Here is a 19,668-nt window from a genome sequence, read left to right on the forward strand (position 1 = left end):
GGTGACAATTACTTAACTAATGTAGAGCTCGGTAAGCATGTTCAGTGTGATGAACACGGGAGAAAAGCCGCCTCTGAGAACTGGCTTGACATTCTCAAGGTAACGATCCCTGGTGCGTCTGACGCTGTATTTTGCTGTATTTAAAGACGGGAGGATTCTGAGGGAAACTGTCAGGTTCCAGTTTACGTTTTAAAAACACCTTTCGCCCAGCACTTGGGAGGCAAAGGCAGGCGGATCGCTGTGAGTTCGAGGCCAGCCTGGTCTACAAAGCGAGTCCAGGACAGCCAAGGCTACACAGAGAGACCTTGTCTCAAAAAACCAAAAAAACAAAAAACCTTTCGCGTCAGCGCGAAGACAGTCTCTGTTCCTGAAATGACTACTTACTGGGACAGTCCCCAGATTCGGGGGGTTGGGAAAGGGTGAGGCTGAGGGGCGTCCCTTAAAACCCTTGCCTCTCCATCCCTCCGTGGCGGCGACGTTTGGGAGCCTCCGACGTGGCGCTTCCACAGGAATGAACCACTTTCGGCTGCTCCCGCATCCACTTCCAAACACGGTCAAAGCTCAGCGAGAGCGTGTCTAATGCGCGCCTGGGAGCTGAGAGACCTCGGATCCACGGAGAGGGCTGCTCACCGGGGTGACCCGACTCCCCACGGGCAGCCCTAAGTTACCCACGCCACGGGGCTCGCTAAGGAGAGCGCGGGTCGCCAGCGACAGTCCCGGCGGCCTCAGCACCGGCCCGGATCCCTCCGCCCCGCTCCCTCACGCCGGTCCCTGCGGGCCGGTGTCCCCGGAGCTGCGCACCCAGGGCTCGAGCCAGATCTCCTTTAGAGTGTGAGCTCCGTCTGCTTGTCGCGCTCCCGGAGAGGGGCCACTGCGGGCTCCGGAGGAGAAAGGGACTTTTTGAGAAGCGAAGCGGAGGCAGACGATGAAGGGCAGGCGAGCTCCACCCGGCGATTTTCGCGCGCTTTGTCGCGGGGGCTTGTGGGTAGCTCGCCGGGAGGGAAAAGAAAACCCCGAAGCCGGGTCGCGCCGCCCGTCGGGCCGGAGGGGATGTTCGAGGACGAGCCCCACGCCGAGGGGGCGGCGGCGGGGGCCGCGGCCAGGGAGGCGCTGCAGGCCCTGTGCCAGGAGCTGAACCTGGACGAGGGGAGCGCGGCCGAAGCGTTGGACGACTTCACCGCCATCCGCGGCAACTACAGCCTAGAGGTGAGCGGCGGCAGGTGGGCGGCGGCCCCGACCCTCGCCAGGCCCCACCCCCGGCCCGCCCCCGCCGCAGCCCATCGGGCGGTGGGAGTTCCCCCACCTGCGAGGGTCTCGGAGGAGTGCAGGGAGGGAAGGGTGGCTGTAGCTCGGCCAACCCACCCAGTTTTGTTTTGAGGCGGGAAACCGAAACGCAGGAAAGGAGCTGCTGGGTCTGAGTCCGGCGCTGCTCCGGGGATCCCTAGACTCCAGACTTCCACACTTGATTTCTGCGCGCCGCCCAGCGCCCCAAACGGCGCGGCGCTGCCCTTCAATGGATCAGACCCGATCCGCTAAGATGAGTTGCTCATCGCGGCTCAACCCTTTGATTATGTCTCCAGCGCTCTTTTGAAATACTATTATTGGATGTCCCCACTCCGCAGAAGAGAAAGCGGGCGGGGTCGTAAGAAGTTAACTTAGCGTCCAAAGGTGACGCTGTTTGTGATGCAGCCCGGCTCAGCAGAATGAGACATTTACTTCTCCACCCTCCTGCTCTCGCTTCTACCATGCACTGTAGTTTGATCAAAGTCATCACACACAAAGCTCTTCTCAGCCCCATGTTCCTCCCTGCCAGGCCGTTGCCCCAATGATTGGTGTGGTGTCTGGCTCTGAATAAAATGAATGGTGGTTACCATTGTTATTCCCGTAACTTCTCTATTTACCTTTACAGCAGGGCAGCGATTGCTATACCTGTTTTCGTGGTGTTATCACGGAGGCTCAGGGTCGTTTTGCCTAGAGTCACTCTACTGTAGAAACCCAGCTAGGCCATGAGCTTAGTGTAGATGTAGAATTGCGATGGCAGCTACCGTGGGATTCCTGTCCGTGGGTTCAGCAGACCGAAAGGATTTGGGGGGAAATTGTGTTTGTCCTGAGGATGACCAGACTTGTCATTCCGCAAACAATATAGTATGATTATTTACATAGCTTTCACATCAATCCGTCAAGTAATCTAGAGATGATCTTAGTGTGTGTGCAAATGCGTTGCCATTTCAAATCAGGGACTTGGGGGCTGGAGAGATGGCTCAGATGTTAAGGGCACTGACTGCTCTTCCAGAGGTCCTGAGTTCAGTTCCCAGCAACCACATGGTGGCTCACAGCCATCTGTAATGTGATGATGCCCTCCTCAGGCCTGCAGGTGTCTGTGCAGGCAGAGCACTGTACATAACAGTAAATAAACAAATCTTTAAAAAATAAATCAGGGACTTGAACATTATTGGACTTTGGTGACTTCTGGGGTACTGGAACCGTCCCCGGGAGGCATTAAGACAGACAGACAATTTCAGCACATCCCTGGGATGTGCAAGAGCTTTCATTAGACACAGGGCTGGACTCACACCCAGACTTCCTGACTCAGCCTGTCAGTGCTCAGAGGCATGGCGCTGGAAACAGGGAGTTGACTGTTGTACCTGAGGCAGACTTAGCATGCTTCCGGGAGAAAGCAGCGTAAACTGAATAAAAGGCAGTGACGTGCAACAGGAGGCGCATAACTAGGAAACAGAAAATGTGAAAGCATTGGAGAGCTGGCTCCGTGGAGGAAGTGCTTGCTCAGCAAGCATGAGGACCCACGTCCCAGCAGCCAAGAAAAAGGCAGGAGCAGTGGCCGCCTGCTCTGTAACCTGGGGGTTGCAGGTTATGAGAAATGGAGGGGCGAAGCCAGGCGAAGGCCAAGGGTGCTGTGGCCTGCCAGTCTAGCTGAAACACAGAGCTCCGGCTTCAGTGAGAGACTCTGTCTCACAAGGTTGTGAGGGATAGATGAAGACACCCAACATCTATCTCTGGCCTTCCTTCATGCACACAGGAATGGGTGAGCACATTTACACACATGTGCACGCACATACAGTATTCAAAAAAGTAAGGGAAATTTTAATGACATCACAGTTGAAAACATGTTGGTCCTGACACCCTGAGGAAGCATTCTAATCTCCCAGGCCTTCATTTCCTCTCCTCAGATGAGCATTCCTAAGTACCGTGTGTGGCGAAGTCACTCAATCTAGACACTTGCTTCACATCCTTATGTTAAACTCCGTCCAAGGCCTGTGCGCTCTGCCTGGACATTTCCCTTCAGCTGTAACTGCAGAGAAGCCCAATGACCTAAGTTCTGCATCCATAGTCAGGCAGAACTGATTGATGTCTTGTGTTTGCTTTAGGAAGCACAGCTATATGAAGTGCGTTTGAGGGTATTCTGACCTGGATTTTGTCCCTTATTCCTTTTCTTGTTTTAGCTGTTGGAAAGGAAGTTCCTGTGTCTGCTGCCCCCTAGGAATCCTCTCTCCAGTCTCTGTCCCTGTCTAATGCCCCGCAGGAGCTCCTACTGACAGTTTCCCATTACTTACATTTTAAAATGTTTATTCATTATTATGTACCAGTGCTCTGCGTGCATGTAGTCCTCCAGGCCAGGAAGAGGACATTAGATTTCATTAGATAGATGGTTGTGAGCCACCATGTGGTTGCTGGGAATTGAACTCAGGACCTCTAGGCAGAGCAGATAGTGCTCTTAACCACTGAGCCATCTCTCCAGCCCCCCTACTTAGCAGGTTTAAATCTTCCTGTGTGAAGTTTTTGTTGCCTCCTAGGTGAAAGTCAGTCACTACACTGTACTTTCCCACGCTTTCTCTTCAATTGTTTTATTTGTTTGTTTGTTTGTTTTTGTTTTTTGAGACAGGGTTTTATTGTTGTGTTGTTTTAAGCACTTTACCACTGAGGTACATCTCCAACCCTATCACAAAAAATTTTAAACAAAATTTTAGTTTGATAACAGGGGGCACATGCCTTGGCCCATGTGTGGAGGCCAGAGGACAGCGTCAGCTGAGCCAGTGCTCTCCGCCCACATTTACATGGGTTCCAGGCGTCAAGCTGAGGTCTTGAAGCCTGCACAGCAAGGGCCATGATTCTTTTTAGTGTTAGTGCTTTTCTTGAGATTCTAATTGCATCCTTCTCCCTATCCCGTTCCTCCCTCCGTCCCATCCCATGCACTTCCCCTCTGTGCTTTCTATCAAATCCATGGCCTTTTTCTTTAATGATTGTTCCATATGTGTGCGTATATTTCCAAATATATAAGTACAACCTGCTCTGTGTGTATGTTTATGTTTTCTGGGCTGACCATTTGTTGTTGTGGAGCCAGTGGTGTGCTATCTCTTCCTGTGTCGTCTGTAGCCTTTTGTCTAGGTCCTCCCTTCCACATTAGCCTGTCTGTCGGCGTCATCCTTGTTCATAGCTTGTTTGGGGGTCTGTGTCCGTAATTGCTAATCCTCAAACTTCAACTGTATTTCATCCAGTCATGAGGTATTTTCAACTTGAAGACGTCTGAAGTCAAGAACAGAAAATTAAGCGTTGAATTACCAGTCATTACTTTCTTAGAGCTTGTAAACTGAAATATCTTTGGTGGTAGAGCACTGAGTTTAGTAGCTTAAAGATAATTTACTATGGAATAAATAATGTCCCAAATCACCTCACAAATTACCTGACATTGTCCTTTATATTGTGGGTATTAATATCAATGTATTAATGTACTATGTAGTATATTAATAGAATACATTATACACTAATATAAACATTTTTGACATGTGACATCCTTGCCAACTTTCTATTCTTTTTTTTTCCTTTGCCAAATTTGCTAAAAAGAAATATAAAACTTAAATAATAGAAAAGGATAAATATCATCAAGAATATGATTGGTAGCCAGGCATGGTGGAACACGCCTTTAAATCCAACACTCGGGAGGCAGAGGCAGGTGGATCACTGTCAGCCTGGTCTACAAAGTGAATCCAGGACATCCAAGATAACATAGAGAAACCCCGTCTCAAAAACAACAACAACAACAACAACAAAATATATATATATATATATATATATATATATATATATATATATATATATATATGATTGGTGATCTGGGCATGGTGGCACTTACCTTTAATCCCAACACTCAGGGAGGCAGGCGGATCTCTCTCAGTTCAAGGCCAGCCTGCTCTACAAAGTTGAGTACAAGAGAGCCAAGGCACACAAAGAAACCCTGTCTTGGAAAAACAAACATACACACATACATACATACATATATATGTATATATATGTACATATATATATATATATGACTGATGTTTTAAAACTGAGAAAGATACCAGTTTAGTGCACATCTTTAATCCCAGCACTCAGGAGGCAGAGGCAGGCGAGTCTCTGTTAGTTCAAGGCCAGCCTGGTCTACAAAGTGAGTCCAGGACAGCCAAGGCTACACAGAGAAACCCTGCCTTGAAAAACAATAAACAACAAAGAAAAAAACAAAAACAAAAAACAAAAAAAAGATAATACACAGAGATTTTAGTAGAACTCTTGTTTGTTTGTTTTGTTTTGTTTTGTTTTGTTTTTTGTTTTTAGTAGAACTCTTTCAGTAAGACTAAATTTGGAATTGAAAAAGAGATGTATTTTTAGATTTAGAAGATTTTAAAAATGTGTTGTTTTTTTTTTCATACTCTGGTTCTAGGAACAAGGAGAAGAGTATGGAGGTCTGTAGTGGTATTTGGAACTGTATTCGCCTTATTTTCTCAGGTTTTAAACAGATGAAGTCTAAGGCCTCTTCCAGACAAGCATTTTAAGGTGTCTTTGTGTTGTGTTTGCGTTGGCCTGCAGGGAGAAGTCATACACTGGCTGGCATGCTCTTTATATGTTGCTTGCCGTAAGAGCATCATTCCTACAGTGGGAAAGGGCGTCATGGAAGGAAACTGTGTTTCACTGACCAGAATACTACGCTCGGCTAAGTTAAGGTAAAATGTTTTGCTTTTCTGACTGCTGTTTTAGAAGTGCTGAGTTTGGGCCAGAGAGGTGGCTGGTGGTAGGGGTACACACAACACAAGCACGAGTGACAGGTTTCTCATGGCCTGGAACCATGTTGCACCCAGATCCCAAAAGTCCACCAGGAGTTGAAACCACTGGAACTGCAAGAGGAATCTTTAATTTTAGCTCGAGCTGGGCTGCGACCAGCACCAATTCAATAGTATTGAGAAGCAAACCCTGGGACGGTGATGTGGGGGCTTTTATAAGTCCCTTTCCTCCCAACGCCCCTAAAGCAGGGGGGTCCTAGCCTGGCAATCACCTATTGGTTGAGAAACATAAGGAAGTCTAAAGTCTAAAGGTGACAGGCTACAGAAAAAGGTGTCAAGACCTCCCAGGGCTTAGCTTTCTCTGTTCTCTCTGTTCACTACCTTGTCCAGGGAAGTGTGTGGTTTCTTAGTAACCCTGTCTCCAGTGGGCAGGAAGGAATGTGGCCATAACACTGGGTCTCTTGGCAACTCTACCTCCAGTGGGATCCTTCGGTCAGTCGCTAGGCAACGCTATCTTCAGTGGGGTTCTTTGCAGCTAGCTGGGAGCCCAAATCTCCTTACAGCTGTGTTCCTAACTTTTAAGTCTGTTTCTTCAAGGAACTTTATGACCCTGAGAGAGGAGCCGAGGCCATCTGTGGTTCCGGAGGCCCACCTGACTGTGTGGCCCTTGGCCATAGTTTCAGTGGCCGTCTGGGTGGGTTGCTAGGGAACGGTATGGTGTTAGCTTAGGAGGTAATGTACCCCCGTTACTCCCTAGGTCTGCCCAGCTGCTTGTCTCTTATACCAAGGGTTTAGCCAATTTAAAAAATCGTTGAGTCCTCTCCACCTCAGAGCTGGGGGACTGAGGCAGGCAAATCCTGGGGCTGCTTGGCTATCCAGTGCAGTCGAAAAGACAGCTCTGTCTCACAGCTTACAGTGCAGGTTGTGGAGACATGGCGCAGCGCGTAAGCGCTTCTGCCCTTGCAGAGAACCTGAATCTGGTTCCCACGCCCCTCAGGGAGCTCACAGCTCCTCGTGCTTCCATTTCATAGGGCTTGGTCGTTCCTTCTTTCCTTTTGCACTTGCTCAGATGCAGCATGCAAGCGAAGATACATGCACGTCGCACATTCTAGCACCTGAGCATCAGAGGCAGGCAGAGCTCCGACTGAGCTACAGAGTGGGTTCCAGGACAGTGGGACCTACAAGAGAAGCCCTGTGTTAAATACAAACAGAAAGAAATCAAACACTTGAATTTTAGTCCCCACCCATAATAGTCTTCGTTTGGAAGCCTTTTTTTCTTCAAACTAACTGTGAAGCTATAAGTTGTTGTCAAACATTTACTTCATGAATGCCATGGGGAACATGGCTAGGTGTAGAGAATGAAAGAGCTAGGTAGGTGATTTTATTGCCTGCATCATGGAAGACTGCTGTCTCTAGCACCTTTTTAAAAATCTATTTTATTTGGGTTCCTTCTGCCTCTACCTCCCTTCCAACCCTTATCTACCCTAATATCTTCCAACCCCCCAACACTAGGTAGGAGAGAGAAGGCTAGAGGGAAAGCGGCAGCATATGTTTCTTTACTACTTCCTGCTGTTTAGGGATGTAGGTCCTTGGGGCAAGTCCAGTCTTTGTGGTCAGGATATCCAGCAGTCCAGCAAACAGCACATGCAGCCGCAGCACAAATCAGCAGCAGCAGCAGGAGAGCAGCAGTCGCCTTCTTCAAGCGCCCCCTGGCCCTCACTGGGCTCTGGCACCTAGTCCCTCTCAGTCTTCAGAATTAAACTATCTGCAGCTGGCAAAGGTCACACCCCCTCTCAGAGCACAAGACATTCATAAGTAACAGCTGTGGACAAACTCAAGCATAAAGCAGCCCCATACCCCACAGCTGGAATGAAAACAAAGAACATGTTTACATAACATACTGAGTTTTTAAAGAAACCAAAACTTCCACGACAGCTGTCATTTCCGTTTCCTCAGTCTCCATGATGATCCTGGGTCCCAGGATGATTTGTAGTGCTGGGAGTAAGAGTTTAAGCTGGGGGTGAGGGTTTATCTTGTTTGCTTCTTCATAGGTTTAGACTTTGAAAATAAAGGGTTTTAGTCACGAAGAGAATATAATTTTCAATCTATTGTATGGACTAACTTTGAAGTTGTCTTGTCTTTCTTTCTTTTTAAAGCTTAATACAGTTTTTTAGTAAAATGAAGAAATGGATGGACATGGCGAACGCACCACAAGAATTCCGTGAGCGCATAGAAAGGCTGGAAAGAAATTTTGAAGTATCTACTGTAATTTTTAAAAAATTTGAGCCCATCTTTTTAGATATATTTCAAAATCCATATGAAGAGCTGCCAAAGTTGCCACGGAGCAGGAAGCAGAGGTGAGACCCTTAATTACATATATTTGTGATGCAAAACTATTAGGAGACTTTAATTTTAAAAGTCTACATTTTACCTTTCTGCAAAGACTTAAATCTCCTTTGAAATTCATAGACAATTACTTATATTTCAAAATAAAGGTAATCCATTAATTATTTTTCTCTAATCTGATTGTTCAATGCATACTGAAATCTTCACCAAGTCAGTTCCTGAGCCATCTGTCTCCTGAGTGGAGTTGGTACATGGAATTTGACTGATTCATTTATATTTGTTCTTTCAATCCTCAGCAAGCAAACAAACAAACAAACAAACATCCAACAAGCAAACCAAACCGTGTTTTTCTTTTAGGAGACTCCCGTGCAGTGCTAAGGACCTCTTTAACTTCTGCTGGACACTGTTTGTGTACACTAAGGGTAGGCTTCCTTCTCAGTGCTTTACATTGCTGCTCTGGGCTTGGTGATGAGAGCTTTCTGGATTGTAACTTTGTTTTTCTTATAAAGGTAATTTTCGTATGATTGGTGATGATTTAGTAAACTCATATCATTTACTTCTGTGCTGCTTGGACCTGATTTTTGCCAATGCTATTATGTGCCCAAATAGACGAGACTTGTTAAATCCATCATTTAAAGGTAAAATGTTTATTTTTTGAAAAGTAATTATTCAGTTTTAGAAACCGTTTAAAAATTGACTGTTGTTTTGTCCCTCCTGTCCCTCACGCTCTGTCACCTAGGTTTACCGTGTGACTTCCAGGCTGCAGACTTCAGAGCTGCAGCAGAGCCTCCCTGCATCATTGCCGTGCTCTGCGATCTGCACGATGGGCTAACCGTGGAGGCCAAAGGGATAAAGGAGCACTACTTCAAGCCGTACATCTCGAAGCTCCTTGACAGGAAGGTACTGAGAGTGGAGTAAGACTTCAGCGTCAGCCGCAGCTAGGAGCCATGCGCACACGCCCTGCCCTGGGGCTGGAGAGATGGCTCAGAAGTGAGGAGCAGGGACTGCGCTTGCTGAAGACCCAGGTTCACTCCCAGCACCTGCGTGGTGGCTCACAGCCTCCTGTAACTGCAGCTCCAGGGCATCCAAAGCCTTTCGGTTCAGCTGTGGTACAGCACTGTCCTCCAGTCTCAAGAGAAACGGAGTGGTTAGAGGAAGTGCTCTGCTGTGTGTCATGTCAGGGAAATGCACTGCCAGCAGTTAGGAGGCTCTGACAGAAACCAGCATTCTCTTAACAAGGGATCATGAAAAGCATGAGGTCAGAGTAAGCTGACTGACTTTCTGACCTAATGGTTTGAATAGCTGCTTTTATTAAAAGTACAATTACTTCTTTCCCACCCTCCTCCTTTCTCTCTCACGGTTTTTTGAGACTTTTATTTTTTCTTTCTCTCTCTTTCTCTTGGCTTTTTACCTGTGGCTGTCCTGGAAGTCACTGTGTAGAGCAAGCTGATCCTGAAGTCACAGAGATATGCCTGCCTCTGCCTTCCAAGCATTAAATGCATGTGCCACGACACTCAGCTGCAGCTGTTGCTCTAATTATGCATAAATAAAGCAGAAAACTGTTTGCAGGCTACTTCCGTGCATTCTGAGTTTTTCTCCCTAATTAATTGTCAGTTTTTATATTTCTGAATTAGTTTATCATGGAGGAGTTATCAGCTTACTTCTTCAACCCTGAGTCACATAATTCAACTAGGCCTTGTCATTTCTTTGGAGTGAAAGGGTTTGGTGTAGATGGTCATCATTCTGGTCCCCACTTAGTAATAAGAGATCTTTATGGACTTGTTTGTTTGTTTGTTTGAGACAGCTTTTCTCAGTGTATCCCTGGCTGTCCTGGAACTAGCTCTGTAGACCAGGCTGGCCTCCAACTGAGTGTTGGTTGTTCTCTGCGTCCCAAGCGTTGGGATTAAAGGTGTGTGCCTGCACTGCCTAGCTGCATTTTTGTAGGTATAATTGTTGTATGTGTGCATGGATGCCTGTCGTGTACATGTAGGTGCACATGCCACAGCAGGTGTGGAGGTCAGAGGACAGCTTGATGGAGTCAGTGGTTTGCTTCCTCCTTAAGTGGATTCCAGACGTCATCGAAATCATGTTCCCAGGTTTGTGTGGCAGGTGCCTGTATCTGCTGAGCCCCCCACAGACCCATTGCCACGGGCCACCCCAGCCAGGTAAGGGTGTCCCTGGGACGAGGGTCCTCAAAGACTTATGGGTAAGGATTCTGTGGTGACAAAGACAAACGTAGAGGCAGTTTGAATCCGAGTGTATTTTGTAGCTTTCAGGCAAGGATATTTATACACAGTGAAACAAGTGTGTCTTTGCGGTTACAACTCTTGGAAGATGGCTTCAGGGAAGCAATCACAGATAGAACAGATAACATTTTAATTACTTGGCACAGAAAGCATAAGATCATCCAGAGTTAATAGCATACAACAAGAGCAGGTGCTAATGAATTCTTCCGGTTATTTATTGTCTAACATCTAGTGCCTAAGCCTTATGTGAACCTCCAAGGGGTGAATTCAAACTATTTTAATCCTTCTCTATTTGAGGCTTTTTTTTTCTATATGTAGGTACTTTATGGTCAATCCTGCCCATATCATTTCACTAAATAATCTAAATTCTGTTACTCATCTCTACAGCATTTAATCAGGCCAGCACCTTTGTTAGTTGTTTCTTTTAAATCCTTTTGATTCTTTTTAGAAAGAACACACCAAGGATGCCGAGCCCGTTCAAGGCGCTCAGCCCCATTTAGGAAAAACCAAGACACGTTCTTTTCATTAACTATAATCCATCTATTGCCCTCCCGTGTAAGGCAGAAGTGGATGTGGAGTAATAGCCAGTCTATACGGACTCCTGTATCTGGGAGTATTCCAAAGCCTACTTCGATAACATATGCATTGCCATATGGAGTTTTTGTTGTTGGAAGAGTTTTGTAAATAATTCATGAGATCCCCTAGCAAAATTTTTCTATAGTGTGATAGAGCACTACTTTCCTCAGAGGTAGGGAGGGTCACGGCTGCTCACTCTGTCTCAGGGGTCATTTTCATATCTAGTTTTTCGCTTGGCATCTCAGCTCTAGCTATCAGGAACATCTCATGAAAGAGAAAGAGAACAGAAGACATAGAAATAATTGCCAAGAAACTACAGCTAAGGACACTGCCTTAGGCAAGACCACCACGATTCATTCTAGGAGACCCTCTTTTGACGTTTTTTGCCTCAGTCTGCAGAACAGGTCACACAGATTCTGCTGGAGTTAGTGTGGTACACTGCCTGGGGAGAGACCACCACGACCTGTTCCAGGAGACTTCCTTCTTTTGACGTTTGTACCTCAGTCAGCAGAACAGGTCACACAGATTCTACTGGAGTTGGCATGGCAGCCCATGATATTTTTTTTTAAACACAGTCTTTCCTGATCATTTCTTCCCCTCCAAACTTTGTATTTAGTTTTCCTGTCCTGGAGGGTGTGTAACTCATGGATTCTTGTAGGCGCGTTTAGTATCTCCAGCAGAGCAAATGTTTAAAACGTATATCTGCCAGATGCAGGATGCCCTGGTCCAGTGATCCCTCACCTCATATTTTGGACATGACAGAACCACTCCACTCAGTGAGTTCACAGCAGCTGCGGTTGCCTGCACAAGATCAACCCAGCCAGCATTCTAGTATGGGATGGGAAGAGCCCCCGTCCCTAACCAAGGAACTATGGTTAGGCAATCACTTCAGGAGAGGGAGGGTCTGTAAAGGTGACGCTCATGATAGCATAGCCACACTCCAGAGGAGGACCCTACAGCCAGGCATGTGGGCAACACAAGTAGGAGTCAATGGGTTATTTTAAAAAGTGAAGAGAGGTAGGGGTGGATTGGGGAGTATTTACGAGATATGTAATTCTTTTCTTTTTTGTTTTGTTGTTTTTGAGACAGGTTGACTCTCTGTTGCCTTGGTTGTCCTGAACTTGCTTTGTAGACCAGGCTGGCCTCAAACTCACAGAGATCTGCCTGTGTCTGCCTTCCTGAGTACCGGCATTACAGACATGTGCCACCATGCCTGGGCGCATTTCTTAAGAATAAAAATAATTTAAAATGTTTGAAAGCATTGTCATAGACTAAGCTTGAAGTAGTTTGAAACCTTGCCTTAGGGCTGTGTAGCACAGTGGCATAGTGATCACTTAGTATGAGTGCTGGCCCGAATTCATATCTTGCACCATTAAAACCAGATACTTTTGATTTGGTTTTATTTGGGGGATAGTGCTGGAGGACAGTAAAATTTGACTTTAAGTTTGCCTTAGTATTTCATGGAGAGGTTTTATTGGTATAAATTTTCTTAAATATTTATTTAATTTCCTATGTGTGTGCCTAAGTGTGTATGAGCACCAACATGTGTTCACGAACCCTCAGGTCACAAGAGGCGTTGGCCCCTAGAAGTGGAGTTACAGGTGGCTGTGAGTGACTCTGTGGGTGCCAGGAATAGAATCCAGGTCTTTTGTAAGAGCAGCCAGTGCTCTTAACCATTGAGCCATGTCTTCAGCCCCTGATCTGAAATGTTTAATAAAAATTTTACATGTATCTTATATATATATGAAATAGCAAAGGAATCTCCTTTTTCTATTTGTTAATATTCCCTAAATTATTTTTTGTTGGCAGATTTTAAAAGGTGAATGTCTCTTGGACCTTTCCAGTTTTACTGATAATAGGTAAGTTTTTACAGACGGATGTGGTGCTGTGCACCTGAATGTAATGTCAGCACTCGGGACACGGTAGCAGGAAAATCAGAAGTTCAAGGCCAGCCTTGGCTACACAGTAGGGTTAAGGGCAGCCTCAGGTACATGAGATCTTATAGACAATCAGAAAATATTTAATACAGGTAATGTCAGACATATCACAGGCTGACAGTAATGATCTGTTGAAAATTGTTCACTGAAACATAAATATAAAGCTGACTCCTTCAAATTCAAAATCTTGCTTTAATGGCATGAATTACAGTTGTCATTAAGCCTTGTTAGCTAAATACATTTAAGAAACATTCGTGCCAGGCCCTGTGGCACACACCTATGATCCCAGCACTCGGGAGGCAGAGGCAGGAGGATTTCTGTGAGTTCAAGGCCAGCCTGGTCTACAGAGCAAGTCCAGGGCAGCCAAGGCTACATAGAGAAATCCTGTCTTAAAAAAAAACCAAAAATAATTTTTTTTAAAAAATGTGCATTTGAAACAACTATACTCCTGTGAGAACTCAGAAATATACCTAATGACATCTGTGTTTGAATTTATATTCCAATTCATCAACATTAGCAATTGCAAATATCATTTCAAAGCCACTATTACTTTCTCAGTGATGAGATGCTACACTCTGTTCTCAAGTCAGCGTCACAGTTTTAGAGTTAAGTATATGGTCTCCTTTGACCTGTACTTCAGAGTAAGTCACTGCTGTGACTCTCACGACTGTTCATAATCTGATAGGAAGCTCTGGTGTTGTGAGGAACGCAAAGGTCATAAAAGTACAGAGTCATCACTGCACTGTAGAGTGGATATGCTTTCATGCCCAGTTAGGTACCGGTACAGCTCAGTTTTCTTCTGGCCGCTGACAGCGATTCTCTTCGCAGCAAAGCAGTGAACAAGGAGTATGAGGAGTACGTTCTGACTGTTGGGGACTTTGACGAGAGGATCTTTTTGGGAGCAGACGCAGAAGAGGAAATTGGAACACCTCGAAAGTTCACTGCTGACACCCCATTTGGGAAACTGACGTCGCAGGCCAGTGTGGAGTGCAACCTGCAGCAACACTTTGAGAAGGTGACGTAGCCTAGCCTGGCCTCAGCTCTGAGGGTGCTTGTCTTTTCTCTCTGTCCTTCTCCTAACAGCAGAGACGTCTTGTAAATACTGCATTTCTCCTCCTAATTCATACTTCCCATGAAAGCTTGAAAAGGTAATTTTTAAACTATAGTACTTAGTCTGGCTAGTAGTCTTACTTTAGATATTTTACAAGCACACCTGGATTTGTCATAATACGTGTCTTTCGACGTAAAACTTAAACTTTCTTCCGAGTCTCTTTGTTTCAGCTCAGCCTGTGTTATTTATGTTGCTTCAGAATCATAGCTTACTTTCCTGTGCTTGACACAAACTGCCTTTCTCAGACTTCTGCTATGTAACTGTGGGGTGGGGGGTTGAGGGCCAGGGCTTGATTCCGTGTTTATTTGTGAGATTTTTTAGAAGACAACGTCTAATGGAAAATTCACTTCTGCAGGGAGTGGGAGCCTACTTCCAAGCCTTTCTATTGACTTCATTAGCACAGACAAATTTCTTACTTATCTGAGCCTATTTCCTCATGGATAAAATTAAAACAGTGAGAGAAGTGAGCCTATAGATGTGAAGTGTGAGGTGGCCATACAAATGGTATTGCTGGACATTTGGTGATCACCTGAGAATAAGTAACATCCCTGTAAACATTAATAGAAAAGATACAGTGTAAACTGTATCACATGTACGGTCAGAAGAAATAATTCCTTAATTTCACACTGTTCTTTTCTGACAGAACCGATCATTTGCACCTTCTACCCCACTTACTGGCCGTCGGTATTTACAAGAAAAAGAGGCAGTCACCACACCTGTTGCTTCAGCCACTCAGAGTGTAAGCCGCTTACAGAGTATTGTAGCTGGGCTAAGAAATGCACCAAGTGAGCAACTTCTGAATATTTTTGAGTAAGTAAAATGTCATTTTTCTAAATGTTTTATTAAAATGAGATTCTTTGTTCATTTGTGTTTTTAACATATTCAGAAATTTTGATACTGCGAGCACATGTGGCAAATTTTACATCCGTTTGATCATAAAATTTAATGGCATCTTGGCATAAATACCTACTGAAAATTATGTTATTTTGCAGAATAATAGGCTTTCCAGTATGAAAGTTTATTGAGTGCTGATATTCCCCCCCCCCCCCCCGTGTTTATTCTTTCTTAGTTGACTTTTTTTTTAATGTTTTTTCACTCATTTATGTATTTATGGGGGAAGGGTTGAGTGCCATGGTGTATTTGTAGAAGTCAGAGGGCATCGTGTGGAAGTCAGTTTCCTCCAGCATGCTGGTCGCAGATATTGAATTTTGCTCGTTATGCTTAGAGGCAAGTGCTGTCTTGCTGGCCCATCCCAGGTGAGACTGGCCACCTACTGACCATAGTATATAATGGGCTTTTACGGAATTCTGTTTTAAGTATGTTTCCTGGTAGAGATGGTAGGATGAAGCCAGATCAGAGACCATTCTCTCCTGATTCATAATGAAATAAGAAAATAATGAGAATCAGAAAAATAATGATCGGCAGCTGCCTTCAAGGAGAGAGATGATTTCACGTTATAAACGTCTAAATCAGTGGTCAGGAAAGGAAAGGTTGACTCAGGTATGGCCATGCACAAGAATGGTCCTGGGAGCTGCTGGGTCAGACTGCAGTCGTGCTCGTCCGTGTTCTACGCTGGGCTCTGTCCTCTGTCGAGGCACCAACAAGGCTAGCTGAGGCCACATGAGACCTTGTCTTAAAAATAAGCAAGCAGGGCCAGGGAGAGAGCGGACAGCATTCCCAGGCCCAGGCCACCGTTGCTGTCCTCTGAGAATTAGCAAGTAACTTAGGCTGCCCTGCCTCTGCAGCCCACTCCTCTTTCTGTGATGGCTGAGCAGGAAGGAAAGTACTTCCTGCTTACATGAGTCCTGGATGGTTTTAAAAGATAACTTTCAGGGGCTGGGGAGGTAACTCACTTAGTAAAGTGCCGAGGCTCTGAGATGGATACCCAGAAGCCATTAAAGAAGCTGAGTGTGTTGGCATGCCTTTGCAGAGCACATCACCACGGAGGCAGAGACAACAGGATCCCTGGAGCTCGCTGGCTAGCCAGCCTCGCCCACCTGAGAACTCAGGCTGGTGGGAAAGCCTATGGGAAAAAACAAAGTGGCCAGTTTCTGAGGATTGATACCCAAGGCTGACCTGTTGTGTCCACACACAGGTGCACAGAGATCCATAGAAACTAATAAAGAAAGGGGGGAAAAGTCACACCCTGAAGTCATCAGATTCTAACTGATGCTGAGCTAGGTTTAGACTTCGTAGTCATTTATAATCAGAGTTGCAAATCTGCAGTAATCCCCATAGGGAGAGAGAGTAGAGTGGTTGCCGGAGATGCGGTGTGCAGCTCAAAGACCTAGAGCAGTAGTGGAGGGGTCTGCTCCTGCCCCTCGGCTTGATTGCATTGCACTGACAAGGTCAGCAGGCATGACAGGGCCTAGCATGGTGAACCTTGAAAAAGTAGGGTAGAAAAACACATAAATGAAAGTCCTGGGATTAACTTTCTAGGAATGTGAGATATACATGTAAATAAAATATCTGTGGAAAAGAAAGGGGAGGGGGAGCTGATTGCGATGCTCTTTACTTGTAATCCCAGCACTGGAGAGCTGGAAATGGAGGGACAGGGCTCAGTCATCCTCCTTGGATACATCTTGAACTGCATGCGACACTGTCTCAAAAAGTAAATAAATAAGTAAATAAATAAATAAATAAATAAATAAATAAATAGAAGTCAGTGTTAAGAGAGAACAAATGGGGTAAGTAGGTAGATATGTTATGTTCATTAAAAAAAAAACAAAAAACAAAACAAAGGCACCTTCCTAGGAAAGTGCCTGGGGGTTCCCAGGCTTTAAACAGAATTAGGAAACGTTGCCCAATCCTTCTATTTTTCAGAGTTCTTGATAACTGGAGAAAGATCCTCATGAAACTTAAGTTATCCCTAGGGAACCCCAGAATGAAGATACTTACCTAAATCTCAGAAGAGAAAGGAAACTTATGGTTCTTGGCAAAAGCTGAGGACCAACTGCACTCTCCCCTTGTCCCCTAAACCTTTAGGTAATAAGAAAGCTGACAAAGTAGTCTGTAGTCTCAAGGATATCTCAGAAGAGAAGTTGTGTGTAAGGCTGGAAGCCTGTGATACAGACCCACTCTTACAGCTGTTGAGTGGATTGGTCTGTACTGAACTTTCTGCGCATGAGTAAACTGAAAAGAAGTGGCAAGGCCACTGTGCAAGCATGTCACAGCCACAGAAGAAAGGAGGCATAGGATGAAAAGGACAAAAAGATAGACACCAGACCCAGGTGTGGGGGTGCACGCCTGCAATCCCAGCTCTTGGGGGACAAAAGTAGGTGGAGCAGACCTCAAGTCATTTTTGGCTACATGGTAAGTTCAGGAGCAGCCTGGGCTATGTGAGACCATGTCTAAAAAACAAACAAACCCCAAACTATAACAACAAACCAAAAGAAAAAAGAAAAAAAATCTTTCAAATTCAGGGGACCCTAAATAATCAAAAGAACCTTGAAAAGGAAGAAAACTGGAGGCTTCACACCTTATTTCAAAATGGTAAAATAGTACAAAGCTTCAAAAATCAAACTAAAATGGTATTGACCCAGACAGGTATGAACCAGGAGAACAAAATGGAGAGAAATAAAATTGTTTGTATGTATGTATGTATGTATGTATGTATGTATGTATGTATGTGTGTATGTGTGTATGTGTGTGTGTATGTATGTATGTATGTGTGTATGTATGTATGTGTGTGTATGTGTGTGTGTATGTCTGTGTGTATGTATGTATGTGTGTGTATGTATGTATGTATGTGTGTATGTGTGTGAATGTGTGTATGTGTGTGTGTATGTGTGTATGTATGTATGTATGTATGTATGTATGTGTGTGTATATATGTGTGTATGTATGTATGTATGTGTGTATGTGTGGTCAAATGATCTTTGATAGTAGTAGCAAGACTACAGTGGGTAAAGAAGATAAAGAAATGATGTCGGGAAAACAAAGTATTTTTATGCAGAAGAATGAAGATATTATGCAGTATTTTTAAAATGAATATTGTGCGTGTTAAAAAATGAATTCAAGGCCAGTGAGACGGCTCAGAAGGACTACACATCCTTCATCTTTTGCTGCCAAACCTGACGACCTGAGTTTGATGTCTAGGATCCACATGAGGAAGGAGAGAGCTGACTCCTGGATTCCTCTGACCTCCTCATGTGCTTACACATTCATAAAACAAATAAACAAATATTATGAAAAATAATAGATGTTCCTGGGACACAGAGAGGGTCAGCAGTGAATAGTGCTTGCTGCTTTTGCAGAGACCCTAGAATTGATGCCCAGCACCCAGGTCAGGCTCTCACCCTGCATGCATTTCGTGTGCGAGCAGGCACCACATATGTGCTGCCATACCCAGCAAAATAACACGATTAAAAATGCTTAAAGCGGGCTGGTAGTTCAGTTCCAAGAACCAACTCCCTCAAAGTTCCCTCTGACCTCCACGCATGCCTGACTGCACTTCCTTTCATCCACACAAAATTAATAAACTTATGATTGTTTAAAAGTTTTATTTATTTTATGTATGAGTGCTCTGTCTTCATGCACATCAGAAGAGGGCATCAGATTCCATTACAGATGGTTGTGAGCCACCATGTGGTTTTGCTGGGAACTGAACTCAGGACCTCTAGAAGAGCAGCCAGGGCTCTTAACCACTGAGCCGTCTCTCCAGCCCAAGTTTATAATTTAAAAAAAAAAAAGCACTCAGATACTTTCAGGAGAGACAAACCAATGGTTAATAAGCATGTCAAAGAGCAGCATGCATCATTAACTGGAGACATTCAAATCAAACCCTCAGTGAGCAATTACCTCCTGTCCATCAAGATTGTCCTGTCTTTCAGTCTACCCAAAAATTAAAAGATAGGATCACGAGTGTTAGTGAGAACAGGAAGAAATTAGAATTCTTTGACATTCTATGATGCAATCATAGTGGAAAATGATATGTTTTCTCGGAATAGTAAAATTTGGGCTGGTGAGGTGGCTTTTGGCTAAAGTGTTTATTGCACAATCCTGATAGCCTGAGTTTTATCCCATGGTGGGAAGAGAACCAGCCAACTCCCCCGAGTTGTCTCCTGGTGTGCACATATAAACCATCACACAGTAATGTTTTTAAAGTAAAAGTTGGTTATCACGACTCAGCTAATACCAGTTCAGGAAAATATATTCAAAAAGTTGAAAGTCCTATTTTACGTTGTTATGTGTGTTTTGTTGTTGTTGTTGACATGGGGTCTTACTGTATAGTCCTGGCTAGCCTGGAACTCTGAGCTCTGCCTGCCTCTGCCTCTCATGTGCTGAAAGTAGGATTTAAAGGGACATTTGTACATTGTATTCCCTGCAACATTATTCACAATCATCAAAATGTGGAAGCAGAATATGCACAGGTGAACGAATCAGAGAAAACAGTAGAAA

At 44.7% G+C, this 19,668-nt stretch overlaps 1 protein-coding gene across 3 annotated transcripts in view; it reads left to right on the top strand.

Moving 5' to 3' along the window:
- Positions 1 to 926: 926 nt before the first annotated feature.
- The window catches only part of LOC311594154 (retinoblastoma-like protein 1), a 57,762-nt gene continuing 39,020 nt past the window's right edge, over positions 927 to 19,668 (top strand). Inside the window, exons 1-9 of one of the 3 annotated variants that reach the window (XM_084775649.1) lie at positions 927 to 1,206; positions 5,863 to 5,996; positions 8,210 to 8,410; positions 8,757 to 8,821; positions 8,909 to 9,037; positions 9,139 to 9,299; positions 13,031 to 13,080; positions 13,987 to 14,173; positions 14,913 to 15,079. In XM_084775649.1, coding sequence (XP_084631775.1) covers positions 1,051 to 1,206; positions 5,863 to 5,996; positions 8,210 to 8,410; positions 8,757 to 8,821; positions 8,909 to 9,037; positions 9,139 to 9,299; positions 13,031 to 13,080; positions 13,987 to 14,173; positions 14,913 to 15,079 — 1,250 coding nt within the window. In that variant the 5' untranslated portion in view covers positions 927 to 1,050. The remainder of the gene's footprint in view (positions 1,207 to 5,862; positions 5,997 to 8,209; positions 8,411 to 8,756; positions 8,822 to 8,908; positions 9,038 to 9,138; positions 9,300 to 13,030; positions 13,081 to 13,986; positions 14,174 to 14,912; positions 15,080 to 19,668) is intronic. The other 2 variants (XM_084775650.1, XM_084775651.1) reach the window with 2 other exon arrangements.

Source organism: Acomys minous, assembly GCF_964271855.1.
Source record: "Acomys minous genome assembly, chromosome: 3".
In the NCBI taxonomy this organism is placed as follows: Eukaryota; Metazoa; Chordata; class Mammalia; order Rodentia; family Muridae; genus Acomys; species Acomys minous.